A 17,544-nucleotide genomic window follows, 5' to 3' on the forward strand; every position below is an offset into this window, starting at 1 on the left:
TTTGGTTTTGTGTTGCTATGTGTTTTTCTGGCTGGTTTAAATGTTCTTTTATTTTTTTTTATACTTATCGCGCCATTATTTCTTGTACCATTTGTACCATTGTACAAAGACACAACTGACGTGCTGCTGGCAAACACAGTCCCCTGTGTATGGAAACTTTTGGGACACGCTGTATATGTACATTTCTGTGCAAAAGTCTTAGGCACATGCAAAGAAAGGCTATAGAGCAAAGACGCCTTCACAAATAATGAAATCTAACTTTTCTACATAAAAAAAATACTGTTGAGGAAACAGTAAACAGTAACAAACTAAACTAAGTCAGTATTTGGTGTGATGATGCTTTGCTTTAAAACAAAAACAAAAACAAACAGTATCTGAGGTGCAGTGTGTGCAGTTTTATAAGGAAATGAGCTGGAAGTGTTACTGAGCATCTTGCAGAAGCAGCCACAGTTCTTCTGGAGACTTTGACTGTCGACTCGCTTCTTATTTCTGCAGCGAAACCCAGCAGCCTTCATTATGTTTTTTTTTTTTTTCATCTGTTGCTTTCTTAACTGACATACAAAGATTTTCTGTAACATTTTGTTGTTGTAAAAGTAATGTTTGGAAATATAAAATTATTTAATAATGCCAAAATCATAAAATAAATATCTATAATACAATTTGTACTAAAAGAAAAAAAAAGATGCCTCAAATGGACTCAGTTACGGTGCCTCTAAAGGGTCATGATGAGATTTCTGTTTTATGTCACTAGGTGGTTGGAGGAGTTGTGTTTATATATATATTTTATTGGTATCTTTTCATATACATACTGAATATATTTTTTTCATATAAAGTAAAATAGTAATAGTTACTAATAATGAACATTAAATAATGAACATATTAAAAACACATGAATTCATGTAATGACACAATAAACACATACTGAATACATACTGTGTCTTTTACAACCTCTTGCCAGTAGATTCATAAACAAGCTCCAGTTAGTCCAGAATGCAGCAGCGACAGTCCTTACTAGAACCAGAAGATATGACCACATCACCCCTATCTTATCCACACTGCATTGGCTCCCAATCAAATTTCGTATTGATTATAAAATACTACTATTGACCTATAAAGCACTAAATGGTCTCGCGCCACAGTACCTGAGCGAACTTTTGGTCTTTTATGATCCGTCACGCCTACTCAGATCAAAAGATGCAGGCTATTTGTTGGTACCTCGAATAATGCGGGCTACAGCTGGGGGTAGAGCTTTCTCTTACAAACCCCACAGTTATGGAACAGCCTTCCACTTAGTGTTCGGGGCTCAGACACAGTCTCAGTGTTTAAGTCTCGGCTGAAAACATATTTGTTTAATCAAGCCTTTAGTGAATAGTTTTCTTAGGTACAGGAGCAGGTCTGGAGGGTTTCACAGGCATAGAGTGTTGTGGTGAACTGGGATGTTTGGATCCTGTCGCCCCCCCACTCTCACACGTTCACTCAGGTTTGTTGATGGTGGAGTGGCTGCCCTCATGTCTGTGTTAGCTTCTGGCTCTCACTTTTAGTGATGCTGTAATAGCTAGTCCTGCCAGAGTCCCTGCTGTACTGTGATGGCTTGGGACTGCGAATGCTGTAGTGGCTTTGGGGCTGCAGTTGCCATGAGCAGCTTCGTACTCAGGACTCCTTCAGTGGACAGTGGATAGATTCAGCAAAACACACTTCATGTGAAAACTGTAATCAATTTCCTGGTTACACAACTGCACTATTTGTCCATGTAGTACACTGTTATAGAAGGGAATGATTAATAATCGCACTATCGGGTGTCACACAGATGAGGATGGGTTCCCTTTAGAGTCTGGTTCCTCTCAAGGTTTCTTCCTCATATCGTCTCAGGGAGTTTTTCCTCACCACCGTCACCTCTGGCTTGCTCAATAGTGATAAATTCACATATTTACAATTTATTTTGGTTTAATTTTATTCACACGTATTTATTTCTGTAAAGCTGCTTTGTGAGAATGTCCATTGTTAAAAGCGCTATACAAATAAAATTGAATTGAGTTGAATTGCCCTTGCCTGTCTGGGCCGATTCTCCTCTGAACAGTCGCTAATTTCTCAAAAAAATATACAAATCCTAAATTTCATTTCCCCATTTTCTTAAAATAATTTTTTTTTTTTTTCTCAGATTTGAACTGCTATTTTCACAAAAGTTAGTATGTTAATAAATCTTGATTTTCTCCATATTATATTATGTGGAAAGAAGAAGACTTTCATTTGAATAATTGTTGAGTAATTCAACTCAAACCAAAACAGGTTACAATTGTGCTGGCTCTCTCTCTTTAAAATATTTTTTTAAAGTTCCTTGTTTATGTGTTTATGCATTTCCTTGTTAAATTTGGGTGATTTAAATCATCAGCTGGTGTCACAGTCTTGAAGTTATTTGACTTTTCCACACGTTTTGGTGAGGGTTATTTTTCCGGTGCAGTTACACGCCGTGACCAGCAGATGGCAGATGGTGCAGATACACGCTGTGAGCAGCAGATGGTGCAGTTACACGCCGTGACCAGCAGATGGCAGATGGTGCAGATACACGCTGTGAGCAGCAGATGGTGCAGTTACACGCCGTGAGCAGCAGATGGCAGATGGTGCAGATACACGCTGTGAGCAGCAGATGGTGCAGTTACACGCCGTGACCAGCAGATGGCAGATGGTGCAGTTACACGCCGTGACCAGCAGATGGCAGATGGTGCAGTTACACGCTGTGAGCAGCAGATGGTGCAGTTACACGCTGTGAGCAGCAGATGGCAGATGGTGCAGTTACACGCTGTGAGCAGCAGATGGCAGATGGTGCAGTGCAGCAGCGCCACTTCCTCAGAGTGAAAGTGAAACTCAGCATCTCTATTTGGAGAGAACATAACGGTCCAAAGGAGAAAAACAGGAGGAAACAGTACGTATACTGAAATCTAACGCTATAATGACGTTAATGTTATACAAGTACACGATATGGAGTACAGTGTTGCTGTATTTTAATGAAGTGTTAATGTATACAGTTTATTTTCTGGCTTTTTAAGCTGATATTTCTGTGTAAGTGAACTGCGCCATCACACAGGGCTATATAACCACAAAAACAGGAAGAGTGTTCTCTCTGTGTTACACACATAACCATGTGTTTTATTAGATTTGTTACCATAATAGTGAACACACTACAGGCTAGTTGTTGAACAAAATATTAAAGCTTCACCTCAATTCACCTTCAAACCTGTAAACATCAGTTAGAGCGCTAATGCCTTCTTCAGAAAGGTCACGGTGCGTGAAACAGGAAGTGAAGCTCGGCTCCATTTTGTAACCAGAGAAACACGAACCCAGTGAGAGTGAGAACATACAGCTGTGCTATGCATCTACACGAGCTAAACACTTCAGTAGGTTTAACTGAGGTTTTACAAGTACAGCCTATTTTATAACTCTGTTATTACATGTCATTTCTCTGTAAATGAACAGTCTACAGAACGCCGTGCAAAAGTATTCACCCCCTCCTGGGGGAATTTGGGCAGCACTGACACTGTGGTCACACTAATATACACAGTTTAGGCTATTAATATGCAAATTATTCCAAACAGAGCATACAATAGTATCAGTAACAAAACTGACATACTCACACTACAGATTTCAACAATTTATACTGATTAGAGAAAAAAAAAATCACCAACCAGCCGCACTTTTTCCAGCATAGGATGAGATATAGCTCAACTCAGCTGCTGGCTAAATGGCCTTGCACGGCTGAAGTCACCTCTGGTACCATGAGACTACACTTTTAATGTTTTAATTTTTCAGGAATAATAAGTTAACTTTTTTTTCAAAGGACTGGAAATACAATAATTAAATTAAATATGGAACTAACTAGACAACAGACAGCATTGGATATAGTACTGTTTGATATAATTCATTCATAATTCATATTGGAAGCACTTGCAGTTCTTTGGGTGGGCCTGAGCCCCTGACCCCCTGACCCCCTGAGCCCCACCCATGAAGATGGGGGTTGGATTTTATGCCATGAATCTACACAAAATAGCTCATAATTCTGAAGAGTAAAAAAGTCCACGAATATAAAACATAGAACCTGTGATGGTGTAAATATTCTCCTCCATTGTTGAGAAACCCCTACATTAGTTCTAGCTCAGTTTCCATCAGAAGTCACATAATTAGTTGAACAGAGTCGATCTGTGTGTAAATAAAATGTCACGTGATGCAATATAAATACACCTCAATTCACTTCTTTTCCTGGAGGAACCCTTCCATGCCATGTAAGTATGGCCATGACCTGTTTACCTAAAAGAAGACTGAAGCCTGCGTGAAGCATTTAGTTTCTTTTTAAATATCTATCACTTGTCCTGTTGTGTGTGTGTGTGTGTGTGTGTGTGTGTGTGTGTTTGTTTGGATTTATGAACACAGGATTCAACTGCAATGAACACAGGATTTCCAACATGAGTCTCCCTCTAGAACCAGACAAAAAGTCAGACGAGAGGTGAGAGGGAAAATTTATTATCATATTCATCAACAATAAAAACATCAGACTCACAGATGTGTATTTATTAAATGTGACTAATGAACAGAGAAACTCAGTGATCAGAAAAACTGCTGTTCAATACCAGCAGATATTAATGATCTGAGGAGAGTTTAATCCCTGACTAAGTGCAGAAGTGAAAGGACTGTGTAATAATAAATAACAAAAAAAAAACATTTTAAGAGCTTTAGGAACTTACACAGTGACTCTGTGTGTTTTAGTCTGATGGAGGAGAGATCAGACTCACCAGAACCCAGCTGTGTGTCCATGAAGAGTGACTGGTCAATGGATCATCCATATAAATTTAAAGACCATTCAACTGATCTGAGGTAAAGATGATTTCGAAAATAAGACGTGGGGTAATTAAGGACAGAAAAAGTGCTTTTTAGTCTCCAGATGTCTTATCTAAAATTAACAGCTTTTTTATGTAATTCAAAAGTTTGTTTATTAAATCTAATTTAAAGTGATATTTCATAAAAAAAACATCTCATACAGTAGTTAGAGCTCCAGATTAAAATGTAGTTAATGGAAATTTCCTGACTAGACTTGCTCTGTTTTAATTGTGGGTCAAAATGCTGTTTAAACACTGATTTTTTTTAAATGCACTGTTCAGTCAAGGAAATCACAATCATTTATGTTTTCTCCGGTGCTGGAGTTACTGGGTCCAACAAAGTAAATTTATTTCAGTTTGACATTTAAAGTCCACTAATTGTGTGTTAATTTTGGCTCTAACATCTTTATCTCAGTCTGATTCAGGGAAAGAGATCAGACTCACCAGGACCCAGCTGTGTGTCCCTGAAGAGTGACTGGTCAATGGATCATCCATATAAATTTAAAGAGCAAGACCTTTCTACTGATCCAAGGTAAAGATGATTTTAGGAAATAAATGTAAATATATTAAAAATAAACTCAAAATTCACATTTACACAAGTATTCAGGTCCTTTGCTCTGACAATAGAAAGTTCAGTTGATTTGAGTTCAGGTGGATCCTGTTTCTGCTGATCATCTATAAGATCTTTCTGCTACTTGATTGATGTTTACTTGTGATAAATTTCGTTGACCGATAGAATTTAGAAAGACACTTCTCTGTCTATATAAAGCCTCACAGTCGATGGTGTATGTAAGAGAAAATACAAGCCATGGTGTTAAATGATTGTCTCTAGAACTCAGAGACAAAACAGTGTTGAGGCACAAATCTGGGGAAGGAAACAGAAACATGTCTGAAGCTTTGAAGGACCTGAAGAGCACAGAGCCAATAAACTTTAATGGAAGAAGTTCTGAACCACAGACACTTTACCTAGAGCCGGAGCCAAACTGAGCAAACAGAGGAGAAGTGTCAAAGTAGTTGTCCAAGAACCTAAAGGTCACTCTGATGGAACTGCATACACTCTGTATGTTGGAGACCCTGTCAGAAGAACAACCATCTCTACAGACTTCCACCAATCAGGTCTGTATTGTAGACTGACCAGACAGAAGAAACTCTTTGGTACAAGGCACATGATGGCTCACTTAAGAGTTTTGGCCAAATTGCACCTGAAGGATTCTCAGATCATAAGACACAAGATTCTGTGGTCTGAAGAAACCAAGACTGAACACTTTGGTCTAAATTCCAAGCATGACATTTGGAGGAAACCAGGCACTTCTTCTCACCTGTACAATTCTATCCTAACAGTGAAGCTTGTTGGTGGCAGCACCATGCTGTGGAGTTGTTTCTCAGCAGCAGGGACTAGGAGGATCATCAGGATCAAGGGAGAGATGAACTGATCAAAATGCAGATACATCCTTGAGGAAAAGACTCACCTTCAAACAAAGCCAAGATGATGCAGTGGGGGCTTCAGGATGAGTCTCCGGATGTCCTTTAGTCAACCAGATCAACCAGAGCCTTGACTTAAACCCGAACCAGATTAAACATCTGTGGATTGACTTAAAAACAGAGGTACAGTGATGTTCGCCATCCAACCTGACAGAACTTGAGATGTTCTGCAGAGAGCAACCCAAGAAAAAGTAAAACTGTAACTGCTGATAAGAAGCTTCAACAAAGTGCTCAGTAAAGGGTCTGGATACTTACGTAAATGTGATATTTCAGGGGTTTTTTTTAAATTACTTTACAAAGCCTTGAAAAACTGTCTACACTTCTTTATTACGGTATGAAATACTTTTTCAGATCGATAAAGAAATACAGCTGTAATGTAGCAAAATGAGGAAAATGTAAATACTTGTGAATAATCTTCTGTATAGATTTTCACGTTTCTCATTTTAATGCCACTAATTGTTCATTATTTGTGATTCAAATAACATCTGTATCTCAGTCTGATTCAGGGAAAGAGATCAGACTCACCAGAACCCAGCTGTGTGTCCTTGCAGAGTGACTGGTCGATGGATCATCCATATAAATTTAAAGACCGTTCAACTGATCTGAGGTAAAGATTATTTAGAAAATAAGACACGGGGTAATTAAGGACAGAAAAAATGCTTTTTAATCTCCGGACTTCTTATCTAAAATTAACAGCTTTTTTATGTAATTCAAAAGTTTGTTTATTAAATCTAATTTAAAGTGATATTTCATAAAAAAAACATCTCATACAGTAGTTAGAGCTCCAGATTAAAATGTAGTTAATGGAAATTTCCTGACTAGACTTGTTCCGTTTTAATTGTGGGTCAAAATGCATGTTGAGTTTAAACACTGATTTTTTTTTTTTAAATGCACTGTTCAGTCAAGGAAATCACAATCATTTACGTTTTCACCAGCGCTGGAGTTACTGGGCCCAACAAAATAAATTTATTTCAGTTTGACATTTAAAGTCCACTAATTGTGTGTTAATTTTGGCTCTAACAAAATCTGTATCTCAGTCCGATTCAGGGAAAGAGATCAGACTCACCAGAGCCCAGCTGTGTGTCCATGCAGAGTGACTGGTCAATGGATCATCCATATAAATTTAAAGCACAAGACCGTTCTATTGATCCAAGGTAAAGATGATTTATTAAATAAGACTCTCTTTGGGGGGCACTTTGTCTCAGTGGTTAGCACATTTGCCTTGTACCTCCAGGGTTGGGGGTCAAATCTATGGAATTAAATTTGTGCCAAATATGTTGAATGTAACTTTTCATGAAATTAACAAAAATATACAATGGGAAAGAAGAGAAACTCTATGAAACTGAAGAAAGTGAACTCAGTGGCAAAAATTTAACAGTCTTCAAATAAACAGCATTATTTGTTAACAGTTTTCTAAGCTTACTTTACTCTAATCATGGTTTGTGAATGCGCTGCCAGAGTTGTCGTTTACGCCTTCAAAGTTTTCGTTTACGATCCACAAGTTTACGTTCGCCATTCTGACACAAACCTCTCGTGTGGGTGGGGCTTAACAGTGACTTTCTCTCATTGGCTAGTGAGATTTGGATGGACAGATCTCTGACCTGAAAGTAGAGACTCCAGTGGCACAAATTTTGGAGACCGTTCTGGATGCGGTTCTCTGTATAGTTATAGTGTTTGTACTTTGTTGTGGAGATTATTTACTTAATAGTATATTAGTTTGTAAATAATATTTGAGGTTTGGGTAGTCTCATAAAACTATTTTTTCAAGATGAGCTCTCAAGAGTGGCACGAGAGAGTCAATAGTCACACCAAGGTCTTTTACTGCTGCACATGATGAAACAGAAAGGCCATCCAGAGTTAATCAGAAGGTTACTTCTAGCTGCATGCTAGAAGTAACATACAACTGTGTGTCATCAGCGTAACAGTGGAAGCTAATACCATGTTTATGAATAATTTTGCCCAGAGGTAGCGTATATAAAGAAAAGAGCAGTAGCCCTTAAACAGAGCCTTGCGGGACACCAAACTTTACCTTAGTATGTATAGAGAAGTCACCATTTACATTTACAAACTGATAACGATCAGTCAAATAAGACCTGAGCCAGGAAAGGGCTGTTCCCTTAATGCCTACTACATTTTCCAGTCTATCGAGGAGAATAGCATGATCAATGGTATTAAAAGCTGCACTAAGGTCAAGCAGCACCAGCAAGGAGACACAACCCTGATCAGAGGCCAGTAGTAAGTCATTTACCACTTTAACCAGCGCTGTCTCTGTGCTATGATGAGGCCTAAATCCTGACTGATACATTTCATGAATGTTATTCCTGTGTAAGTGTGAGCATAGCTGCTGTGCTACAACCTTTTCTAGGACCTTGGAGATAAAGGGGAGGTTTTATATTGGTCTATAGTTAGACAGCTGACAGGGGTCAAGGTCAGTTTTTTTAATCAAGGGCTTGATAACTGCTAATTTAAAAGATTTAGGTACATAGCCAATGCTAAGGGAAGAACTGATTATCTTTAGAAGAGGTTCAATTGTTTCTGGAATTATCTGTTTGAAGAAACATGTAGGTAAAGGATCTAGTATACAGGCTGATGATTTTGATGATGAAATTAGTGAAATTTCTTCAGCCTCTCAAAGGGGAGTAACACTTTCTAATTGTTGATCTGATATTATTATATTATTATCTACAGGATTACTTATAAAATTGTCTGGTTTTAAATAATCTGAATTTTTTGTCTGATATTTTCAATTTTGTCATTGAAAAAATTTATGAAGTCATCGCTGCTATGTAATGACTGAGTGCATGCTTCTATTGTGGTCTTATTGCTAGTCAGTTTTGCTACAGTACTGGAATGGAACAGTAGAGCTTTAACTTGTCCAGTGGGCTAGTTAATAGATTTTTATTTGTTCACCCCTGATTTTTTAGTTGCCATTACAGTCAGTGTATATTTTCCACAGAATTCAAAAGAAGAAATCCAAATCTAAAATTAGCAGCAGAACAGAACAAGATCATCAGATGAGCACCACACCGCAGGCCATGATGAACATTAACCTGATAGACCCCAATAAAACACTGCAAACCGGTAAGGGCTCTAAGTCATGATTATTCCATCACTTAAACTTTAGAGGAAGAACATAGTCACTTTGGTTTTTTTTTTAATCATCTTCATATTTCAAGCACTTCTGTGAACAGTGGAGTTCAGTGGAGTCAGATGAGTGGTCTGACGTTAAATATAATAAATATTACACACTTACCTACTCAGGTACCAAATCTTATAAAAATAATTATACACTTATATTGCTGAATAGAAACAATTTGACAGTGTACTCAAATGTAGATAATATTTATTTAGACAAATGGTATTACGGATGGTGTTTGTAATACAGTATTTATTATCTTATTTTATTCTCCTGTTTAGAGCTGGACTTGGTCTCTGTGTGCCACCAAAAACTCAAATCCAACCTGAGAGAGAAGTTTAAAAGAATTAATGAAGGAATCTCACAACCTGGAAGCTCATCACTTCTGAATGAGATCTACACAGAGCTCTACATCACAGAGGGATGGAGTGGAGACGTCAATAATGAACATGAGGTGAGACAGATTGAGACAGTGTCCAGGAGACCAGCAACACAGGAGACACCCATCAAATGTAATGACCTCTTTAAAGACAAGTCCATCAGAAGTGTGCTGACTAAAGGAGTTGCTGGAATTGGAAAAACTGTCTCTGTGCAGAAGTTCATTCTGGACTGGGCTGAAGGAAAAGCAAATCAGGATGTCTTCTCCATGTTTCCACTCCCCTTTAGAGAGCTGAACCTGATGAAGCAGAAAAATCTCAGTCTGATGAAACTTCTTCATCACTTTTTCCCAGAAATGAGAAAACTAGAATTAATAGACTGCAAGTCCTACAAAGTCTTGTTCATCTTTGATGGTCTGGATGAGTGTCGACTTCCTCTAAATTTCCAGAACAATCAGAGATTGTATGACGTGACAGAATCAGCCTCAGTGGATGTGCTGCTGACAAACCTCATCAAGGGGAATCTGCTTCCCTCTGCTCTCCTCTGGATAACCTCTCGACCAGGAGCAGCCAATCAGATCCCTCCTGAGTGTGTAGACCAGGTAACAGAGATACGAGGGTTCAGTGATCCTCAGAAAGAGGAGTACTTCAGGAAGAGGATCAGTGATCAGAGTCTGGCCAATAAAATCATCACACACATGAAGTCTTCAAGAAGCCTCTACATCATGTGCCACATCCCAGTCTTCTGCTGGATCTCAGCCAATGTTCTAGAGAGAATGTTGTGTGAAGCAGAGAGTGGAGAGATCCCCAAGACTCTGACTCAAATGTTCACATGCTTCCTGATCTTTCAGATCAAACACAAGAACCAAAAGTACCATCAGAAATGTGACCCTGATCCTGAGCAGACCAGAGAGAGTATCCTGGCACTGGGAAAACTGGCTTTCCAACAGCTGGAGAAAGGAAACCTGATCTTTTATGAGGAAGACCTGAGAGAGTGTGGCATTGATGTCAGAGAAGTGTCAGTGTACTCAGGAGTGTGTACTCAGATCTTCAGAGAGGAGTTTGGGCTTCACCTGGGGAAGGTGTTCAGCTTTGTACATCTGAGTGTTCAGGAGTTTCTGGCTGCTTTATATGCATTTCTCTCCTTCATCAGCAGAAATGTAACAGAACAAACCACTGATCTGTCTGATCTTTTCAGAAAGTCACACACGTCTGATTTCCTCAGGAGTGCAGTGGACAAGGCCTTACAGAGTGAGAATGGAGACCTGGACCTGTTCCTCCGCTTCCTTCTGGGTCTCTCCCTGGAGTCCAATCAGACTCTCTTACGAGGCTTAATGCCACAGACAGGAAGCAGCTCTCACAACAAACAGGAAACAGTGGAGTACATCAAAGAGAAGATCAGGGAGAATCCATCTCCAGAGAAAACCATCAATCTGTTTCACTGTCTGAATGAACTGAATGATCATTCTCTAGTGCAGGAAATACAGACTTACCTGAACAACGAGGGTTCTCTGCACCTTCGCAGACCCTCTCTCTCTCCTGCTCAGTGGTCAGCTCTGGCATTTCTAATCCTAAGCTCAGAAGAGAAGCTAGATATGTTTTCTTTGTTTGGATATTATCTATCAGAGGAATGTTTTCTGAGGCTGCTGCCAGTGGTCAAAAGCTCCAGAATTTTTTCGTGAGTATAATTTTATTTATTAAAGTATTACTGCATGGTTTTCTATTTTAATGTAATGCTGAACTGCACTGTTTAAATTAATACTTGTTAATTATGGAATGCCTTATTAGTCTAAATTAAATAAATAATTTGAATATGATATAAATAATAAAATGGGTAAATGTGGCAATAAATATAAAAATATCAATTAATAAATAATTAATACTGTGGTTTATATTTAGAAAATAAATCAGTGTGTTGTTTATCAAGGCGACTTCTCTATACAAGAATTCATTAAGTATCTCTGCTGCTGTTCACTACAGAGCACATGCACACGAAGTTGTATAATTTTATTAATTTATAATTTCATTATTAATGTATCAGTAATGTATAATTAAATTAATGTATAATTTTATTTCAATTTTATAATGTGTTTATTTACCGCTACAGTTGCAAGAAAAAGTTTGTGAACCCTTAGGAATTTCCAACTAATTTACATGGATTACTTATAAAATGCATAAAATCTTCATCTAACTCATAATTATACACAAACACAATTTGATTAAAGTAATACCACACATAAAGTAGTTTCGGGTTTTATCGAGCATATTGAGTAATCATTCACAGTGCAGGCTGGAAAAAGGAAGTGAACGTCTGTGCTAACAACTTCTCCAAAAGCTTGAGGAGATGAGATTGGAAGTGTGGGGTGTACAAGTGCTTTGCCCTTTAAAAAAAGACACACAAAGTCTGGTTACTGACAAATCTGTTCTTCTCTAGAAGTATTAATTAGTTTGACCCATGCCTCGATCCCATCAACTTTCACAGGACCTTAGAATATGCGTTATAGAGATGAACAAAAGTGAAAAAGAATACAAACTCTTTTTGCTTTATTGTTCATATGTTCACTATCAGAAAAGCACTAAACATGAATGGTGTTGAGGGCAGTTTCTGTGGAATGTGCCACTTTGAAGCCAGACTTGTTAGGATCTCGGAGGTTGTTCTGTGAGATAGAGAGACAGCTGATTGTAGATGGTGCTTTTGAGGATTTTAGAAAGAAAAATTGAGATGCTGTGGCATGACCTGAAGAGGGCTCTTCAATCAAGACGGCCCAAATGTAACTCTGCTGCTGTTCACCACAGAGCACACGTCCACATCGGTTATATCATTTTACTGATGTTTTATAATGAGTTTAGTTACAACTAATAACTCGTTCTGTTTATTCACAGTCCTGACTGTGCAGCATTCCTTATGTTGATAACAAGCAATTAATCCAAACACCTGACTAAACCCTAACGATAGCGATAGCAGTCGACTCGTAAGCAGCTTCTGGTATTTTTGGCTGTAATGACATAACATGTACATGACACGTATAACATATATCTGACCACGCCCCTTCATTTCTGCCTTAAGGGTGATAAGATTGTTCTTTTTTTTTTCTAAATTAAATCTCTGATGGTTAAGTGGATGGGTTTTTTTTTTGTTTTTTTTTTTGTTTTTTTTTTTTATTACTCCTTGAGCCTGCCCCATTTCCTGCCCGTGTTCACAAAGCTCCGCCCCCTGGACCTACGGTGGTTGGTAAGAGTAAAGTTCAGCGAGAGTTACCAAGTTCAAGTATCATAAGGATTAGCATTATCAACATTAAGCACTGCAGAATAATAAGGAACTGTGGAGCTCTCGCTATACAACAAGCAGCTTTAGTTAATTCTGCTTTAAATTCTACACAGCACACAGTTCTTATACAGAATTAACTGATGAAGCCAGAAACTTCCTCCAACTAACTAGCTCATTTTTTATTCATTGGTCCGTTCCTTGGCCTCTAACCGAGCTCTTAGATTAGCATTTCCCTTCAGCAGGCACTGATTTACTGTGTCAGGCAATTAATGACAGTTATATTTTATTTATCCTGAGTAACTTTATGGTTCTGCCGAAATAATCTTCTTGTTGAAGTGGAAAACAGTAAAGCTCTGTATAAAGGCTGGATAATGTTAGCATTTTAGCATTTAGCTTTTGCCACCCTGGTTGTTCAAATGCTTAAAACCCAAGTTATAGCACTAAAACACGAAATTCGGCTCATTCTGATTAATACTGATTAGAATTCATTTATCCTGAGTGACATAATGCTACACAGGTACTCTGCTTTTTACAGCAGCTACCAGCGGAGCTCCGTGTCTCCAGTGTGCCGAGTAGAAGATGTTAGAATTTTAGCATTTACCTTTTTCAATGCAGATCAGAGTGTAGTGTTTGTAGAGACGTGAACGCGGATCAGAGTGTAGTGTTTGTAGAGACGTGAACGCAGATCAGAGCGTAGTGTCTGTAGAGACGTGAACGCAGATCAGAGTGTAGTGTCTGTAGAGACGTGAACGCGGATCAGAGCGTAGTGTTTGTAGAGACGTGAACGCGGATCAGAGTGTAGTGTCTGTAGAGACGTGAACGCGGATCAGAGCGTAGTGTGTGTAGAGACGTGAACGCGGATCAGAGTGTAGTGTTTGTAGAGACGTGAACGCGGATCAGAGTGTAGTGTTTGTAGAGACGTGAACGCGGATCAGAGTGTAGTGTTTGTAGAGACGTGAACGCAGATCAGAGTGTAGTGTCTGTAGAGACGTGAACGCGGATCAGAGCGTAGTGTCTGTAGAGACGTGAACGCAGATCAGAGCGTAGTGTCTGTAGAGACGTGAACGCGGATCAGAGCGTAGTGTCTGTAGAGACGTGAACGCGGATCAGAGCGTAGTGTCTGTAGAGACGTGAACGCGGATCAGAGTGTAGTGTTTGTAGAGACGTGAACGCGGATCAGAGTGTAGTGTCTGTAGAGACGTGAACGCGGATCAGAGTGTAGTGTCTGTAGAGACGTGAACGCGGATCAGAGTGTAGTGTCTGTAGAGACGTGAACGCGGATCAGAGTGTAGTGTGTGTAGAGACGTGAACGCGGATCAGAGTGTAGTGTTTGTAGAGACGTGAACGCGGATCAGAGTGTAGTGTCTGTAGAGACCTGAACGCAGGTCAGAGTGTAGTGTTTGTAGAGACGTGAACGCGGATCAGAGTGTAGTGTTTGTAGAGACGTGAACGCAGATCAGAGTGTAGTGTTTGTAGAGACGTGAACGCAGATCAGAGTGTAGTGTTTGTAGAGACGTGAACGCAGATCAGAGCGTAGTGTGTGTAGAGACGTGAACCCGGATCAGAGTGTAGTGTGTGTAGAGACGTGAACGCGGATCAGAGTGTAGTGTTTGTAGAGACGTGAACGCGGATCAGAGTGTAGTGTTTGTAGAGACGTGAACGCAGATCAGAGTGTAGTGTCTGTAGAGACGTGAACGCAGATCAGAGTGTAGTGTCTGTAGAGACGTGAACGCACATCAGAGTGTAGTGTCTGTAGAGACGTGAACGCGGATCAGAGTGTAGTGTCTGTAGAGACGTGAACGCAGATCAGAGTGTAGTGTGTGTAGAGACGTGAACGCAGATCAGAGTGTATTGTGTGTAGAGACGTGAACGCAGATCAGAGTGTAGTGTTTGTAGAGACGTGAACGCAGATCAGAGCGTAGTGTGTGTAGAGACGTGAACGCAGATCAGAGCGTAGTGTCTGTAGAGACGTGAACGCAGATCAGAGCGTAGTGTCTGTAGAGACGTGAACGCAGATCAGAGTGTAGTGTCTGTAGAGACGTGAACGCAGATCAGAGCGTAGTGTGTGTAGAGACGTGAACGCAGATCAGAGTGTAGTGTCTGTAGAGACGTGAACGCGGATCAGAGTGTAGTGTTTGTAGAGACGTGAACGCAGATCAGAGTGTAGTGTCTGTAGAGACGTGAACGCGGATCAGAGTGTAGTGTCTGTAGAGACGTGAACGCAGATCAGAGCGTAGTGTGTGTAGAGACGTGAACGCGGATCAGAGCGTAGTGTCTGTAGAGACGTGAACGCAGATCAGAGTGTAGTGTCTGTAGAGACGTGAACGCGGATCAGAGTGTAGTGTCTGTAGAGACGTGAACGCAGATCAGAGTGTAGTGTGTGTAGAGACGTGAACGCGGATCAGAGTGTAGTGTTTGTAGAGACGTGAACGCGGATCAGAGTGTAGTGTCTGTAGAGACCTGAACGCAGGTCAGAGTGTAGTGTTTGTAGAGACGTGAACGCGGATCAGAGTGTAGTGTTTGTAGAGACGTGAACGTGGATCAGAGCGTAGTGTCTGTAGAGACGTGAACGCAGATCAGAGCGTAGTGTGTGTAGAGACGTGAACCCGGATCAGAGTGTAGTGTGTGTAGAGACGTGAACGCGGATCAGAGTGTAGTGTTTGTAGAGACGTGAACGCGGATCAGAGTGTAGTGTCTGTAGAGACGTGAACGCACATCAGAGTGTAGTGTCTGTAGAGACGTGAACGCAGATCAGAGCGTAGTGTGTGTAGAGACGTGAACGCGGATCAGAGCGTAGTGTCTGTAGAGACGTGAACGCGGATCAGAGTGTAGTGTCTGTAGAGACGTGAACGCAGATCAGAGTGTAGTGTTTGTAGAGACGTGAACGCAGATCAGAGTGTAGTGTTTGTAGAGACGTGAACGCGGATCAGAGTGTAGTGTTTGTAGAGACGTGAACGCAGATCAGAGTGTAGTGTCTGTAGAGACGTGAACGCGGATCAGAGTGTAGTGTTTGTAGAGACGTGAACGCAGATCAGAGCGTAGTGTGTGTAGAGACGTGAACCCGGATCAGAGTGTAGTGTGTGTAGAGACGTGAACGCGGATCAGAGTGTAGTGTTTGTAGAGACGTGAACGCGGATCAGAGCGTAGTGTCTGTAGAGACGTGAACGCACATCAGAGTGTAGTGTTTGTAGAGACGTGAACGCGGATCAGAGTGTAGTGTTTGTAGAGACGTGAACGCAGATCAGAGTGTAGTGTCTGTAGAGACGTGAACGCGGATCAGAGTGTAGTGTTTGTAGAGACGTGAACGCAGATCAGAGCGTTGTGTTTGTAGAGACGTGAACGCAGATCAGAGCGTAGTGTTTGTAGAGACGTGAACGCGGATCAGAGCGTAGTGTTTGTAGAGACGTGAACGCAGATCAGAGCGTAGTGTTTGTAGAGACGTGAACGCAGATCAGAGTGTAGTGTCTGTAGAGACGTGAACGCAGATCAGAGTGTAGTGTTTGTAGAGACGTGAATGCAGATCAGAGTGTAGTGTTTGTAGGCTGCTCTCTCTCACGTGTGTGTGTTATGTACATGAGCTAATGGTGTTATAATAAATTGTAGCTGAGAGATTGTGGAGTGCAGAAAGACGTCGCTGCTCCTGTAAATGTGCTGATGTGGCGTCCTGTCCTTTGATTTCTGTGTGTCAGAGAAACACACTCACATTTCTGTTACATGGTAAAGAGTAAGTGTATTATGGCTGTGTGTTTGTGTGTGTGAGATCAGTGTTCTGATATTTCATTGTTTCTCTTCCAGTCTGTGGAAGTGTAATCTGACAGAGGAAAGCTGTAGAGTTCTGTCCTCAGTTCTCAGCTCAAACTCCTCCAGTCTGAGAGAACCGGACCTGAGTTACAATAACCTGCAGGATTCAGGAGTGACGCTGCTCTCTGCTGGACTGGAGAATCCACACTGTAAACTGGAGAAACTGGAGTAAGATCTCACACACACACACATACACACACACACACACACACACACACACCCTGACACAGACCCAAACTCATACACACACACGCGCGCACACACACACACACTGACACACACACACACACACACACACACACACACACTGATACAGACACACACACACACACAGACACACACATACACACACTCCCTGATACAGAGTGTTTTCTTTGGTGCAGTTTTTAAGGTGAGAACACAGCAATCACACTGTAATAATAATGTGGGCCGAGGATGGTATCAGGGTGTGTGTGTGCATGTGTGTGTGTGTGAGTATCAGGGAGTGTGTGTGTGTGTACAAATTCAAGAATACACACCATCGAGTTCAGGACGTGTTACAAATTCAGGACATAAATTGGCACGGAGCTCTACGACTTATAAAATGGCTCTGGAGTGAAAATCTCATTTGTTCTA

At 40.5% G+C, this 17,544-nt stretch overlaps 1 protein-coding gene across 1 annotated transcript in view; it reads left to right on the forward strand.

Annotated features, from left to right (window-relative positions):
• Positions 1 to 2,759: 2,759 nt before the first annotated feature.
• LOC113524628 (NACHT, LRR and PYD domains-containing protein 12-like) overlaps positions 2,760 to 17,544 on the forward strand; it is a 66,552-nt gene continuing 51,767 nt past the window's right edge. The window contains exons 1-8 of the mRNA XM_053242168.1: positions 2,760 to 2,920; positions 4,756 to 4,863; positions 5,281 to 5,397; positions 6,844 to 6,954; positions 7,385 to 7,501; positions 9,304 to 9,428; positions 9,765 to 11,538; positions 16,924 to 17,097. Of these exons, the coding sequence (XP_053098143.1) occupies positions 2,775 to 2,920; positions 4,756 to 4,863; positions 5,281 to 5,397; positions 6,844 to 6,954; positions 7,385 to 7,501; positions 9,304 to 9,428; positions 9,765 to 11,538; positions 16,924 to 17,097 (2,672 nt within the window). The 5' untranslated portion in view covers positions 2,760 to 2,774. The remainder of the gene's footprint in view (positions 2,921 to 4,755; positions 4,864 to 5,280; positions 5,398 to 6,843; positions 6,955 to 7,384; positions 7,502 to 9,303; positions 9,429 to 9,764; positions 11,539 to 16,923; positions 17,098 to 17,544) is intronic.

This window comes from Pangasianodon hypophthalmus, chromosome 19, assembly GCF_027358585.1.
Source record: "Pangasianodon hypophthalmus isolate fPanHyp1 chromosome 19, fPanHyp1.pri, whole genome shotgun sequence".
Classification (NCBI taxonomy): Eukaryota; Metazoa; Chordata; class Actinopteri; order Siluriformes; family Pangasiidae; genus Pangasianodon; species Pangasianodon hypophthalmus.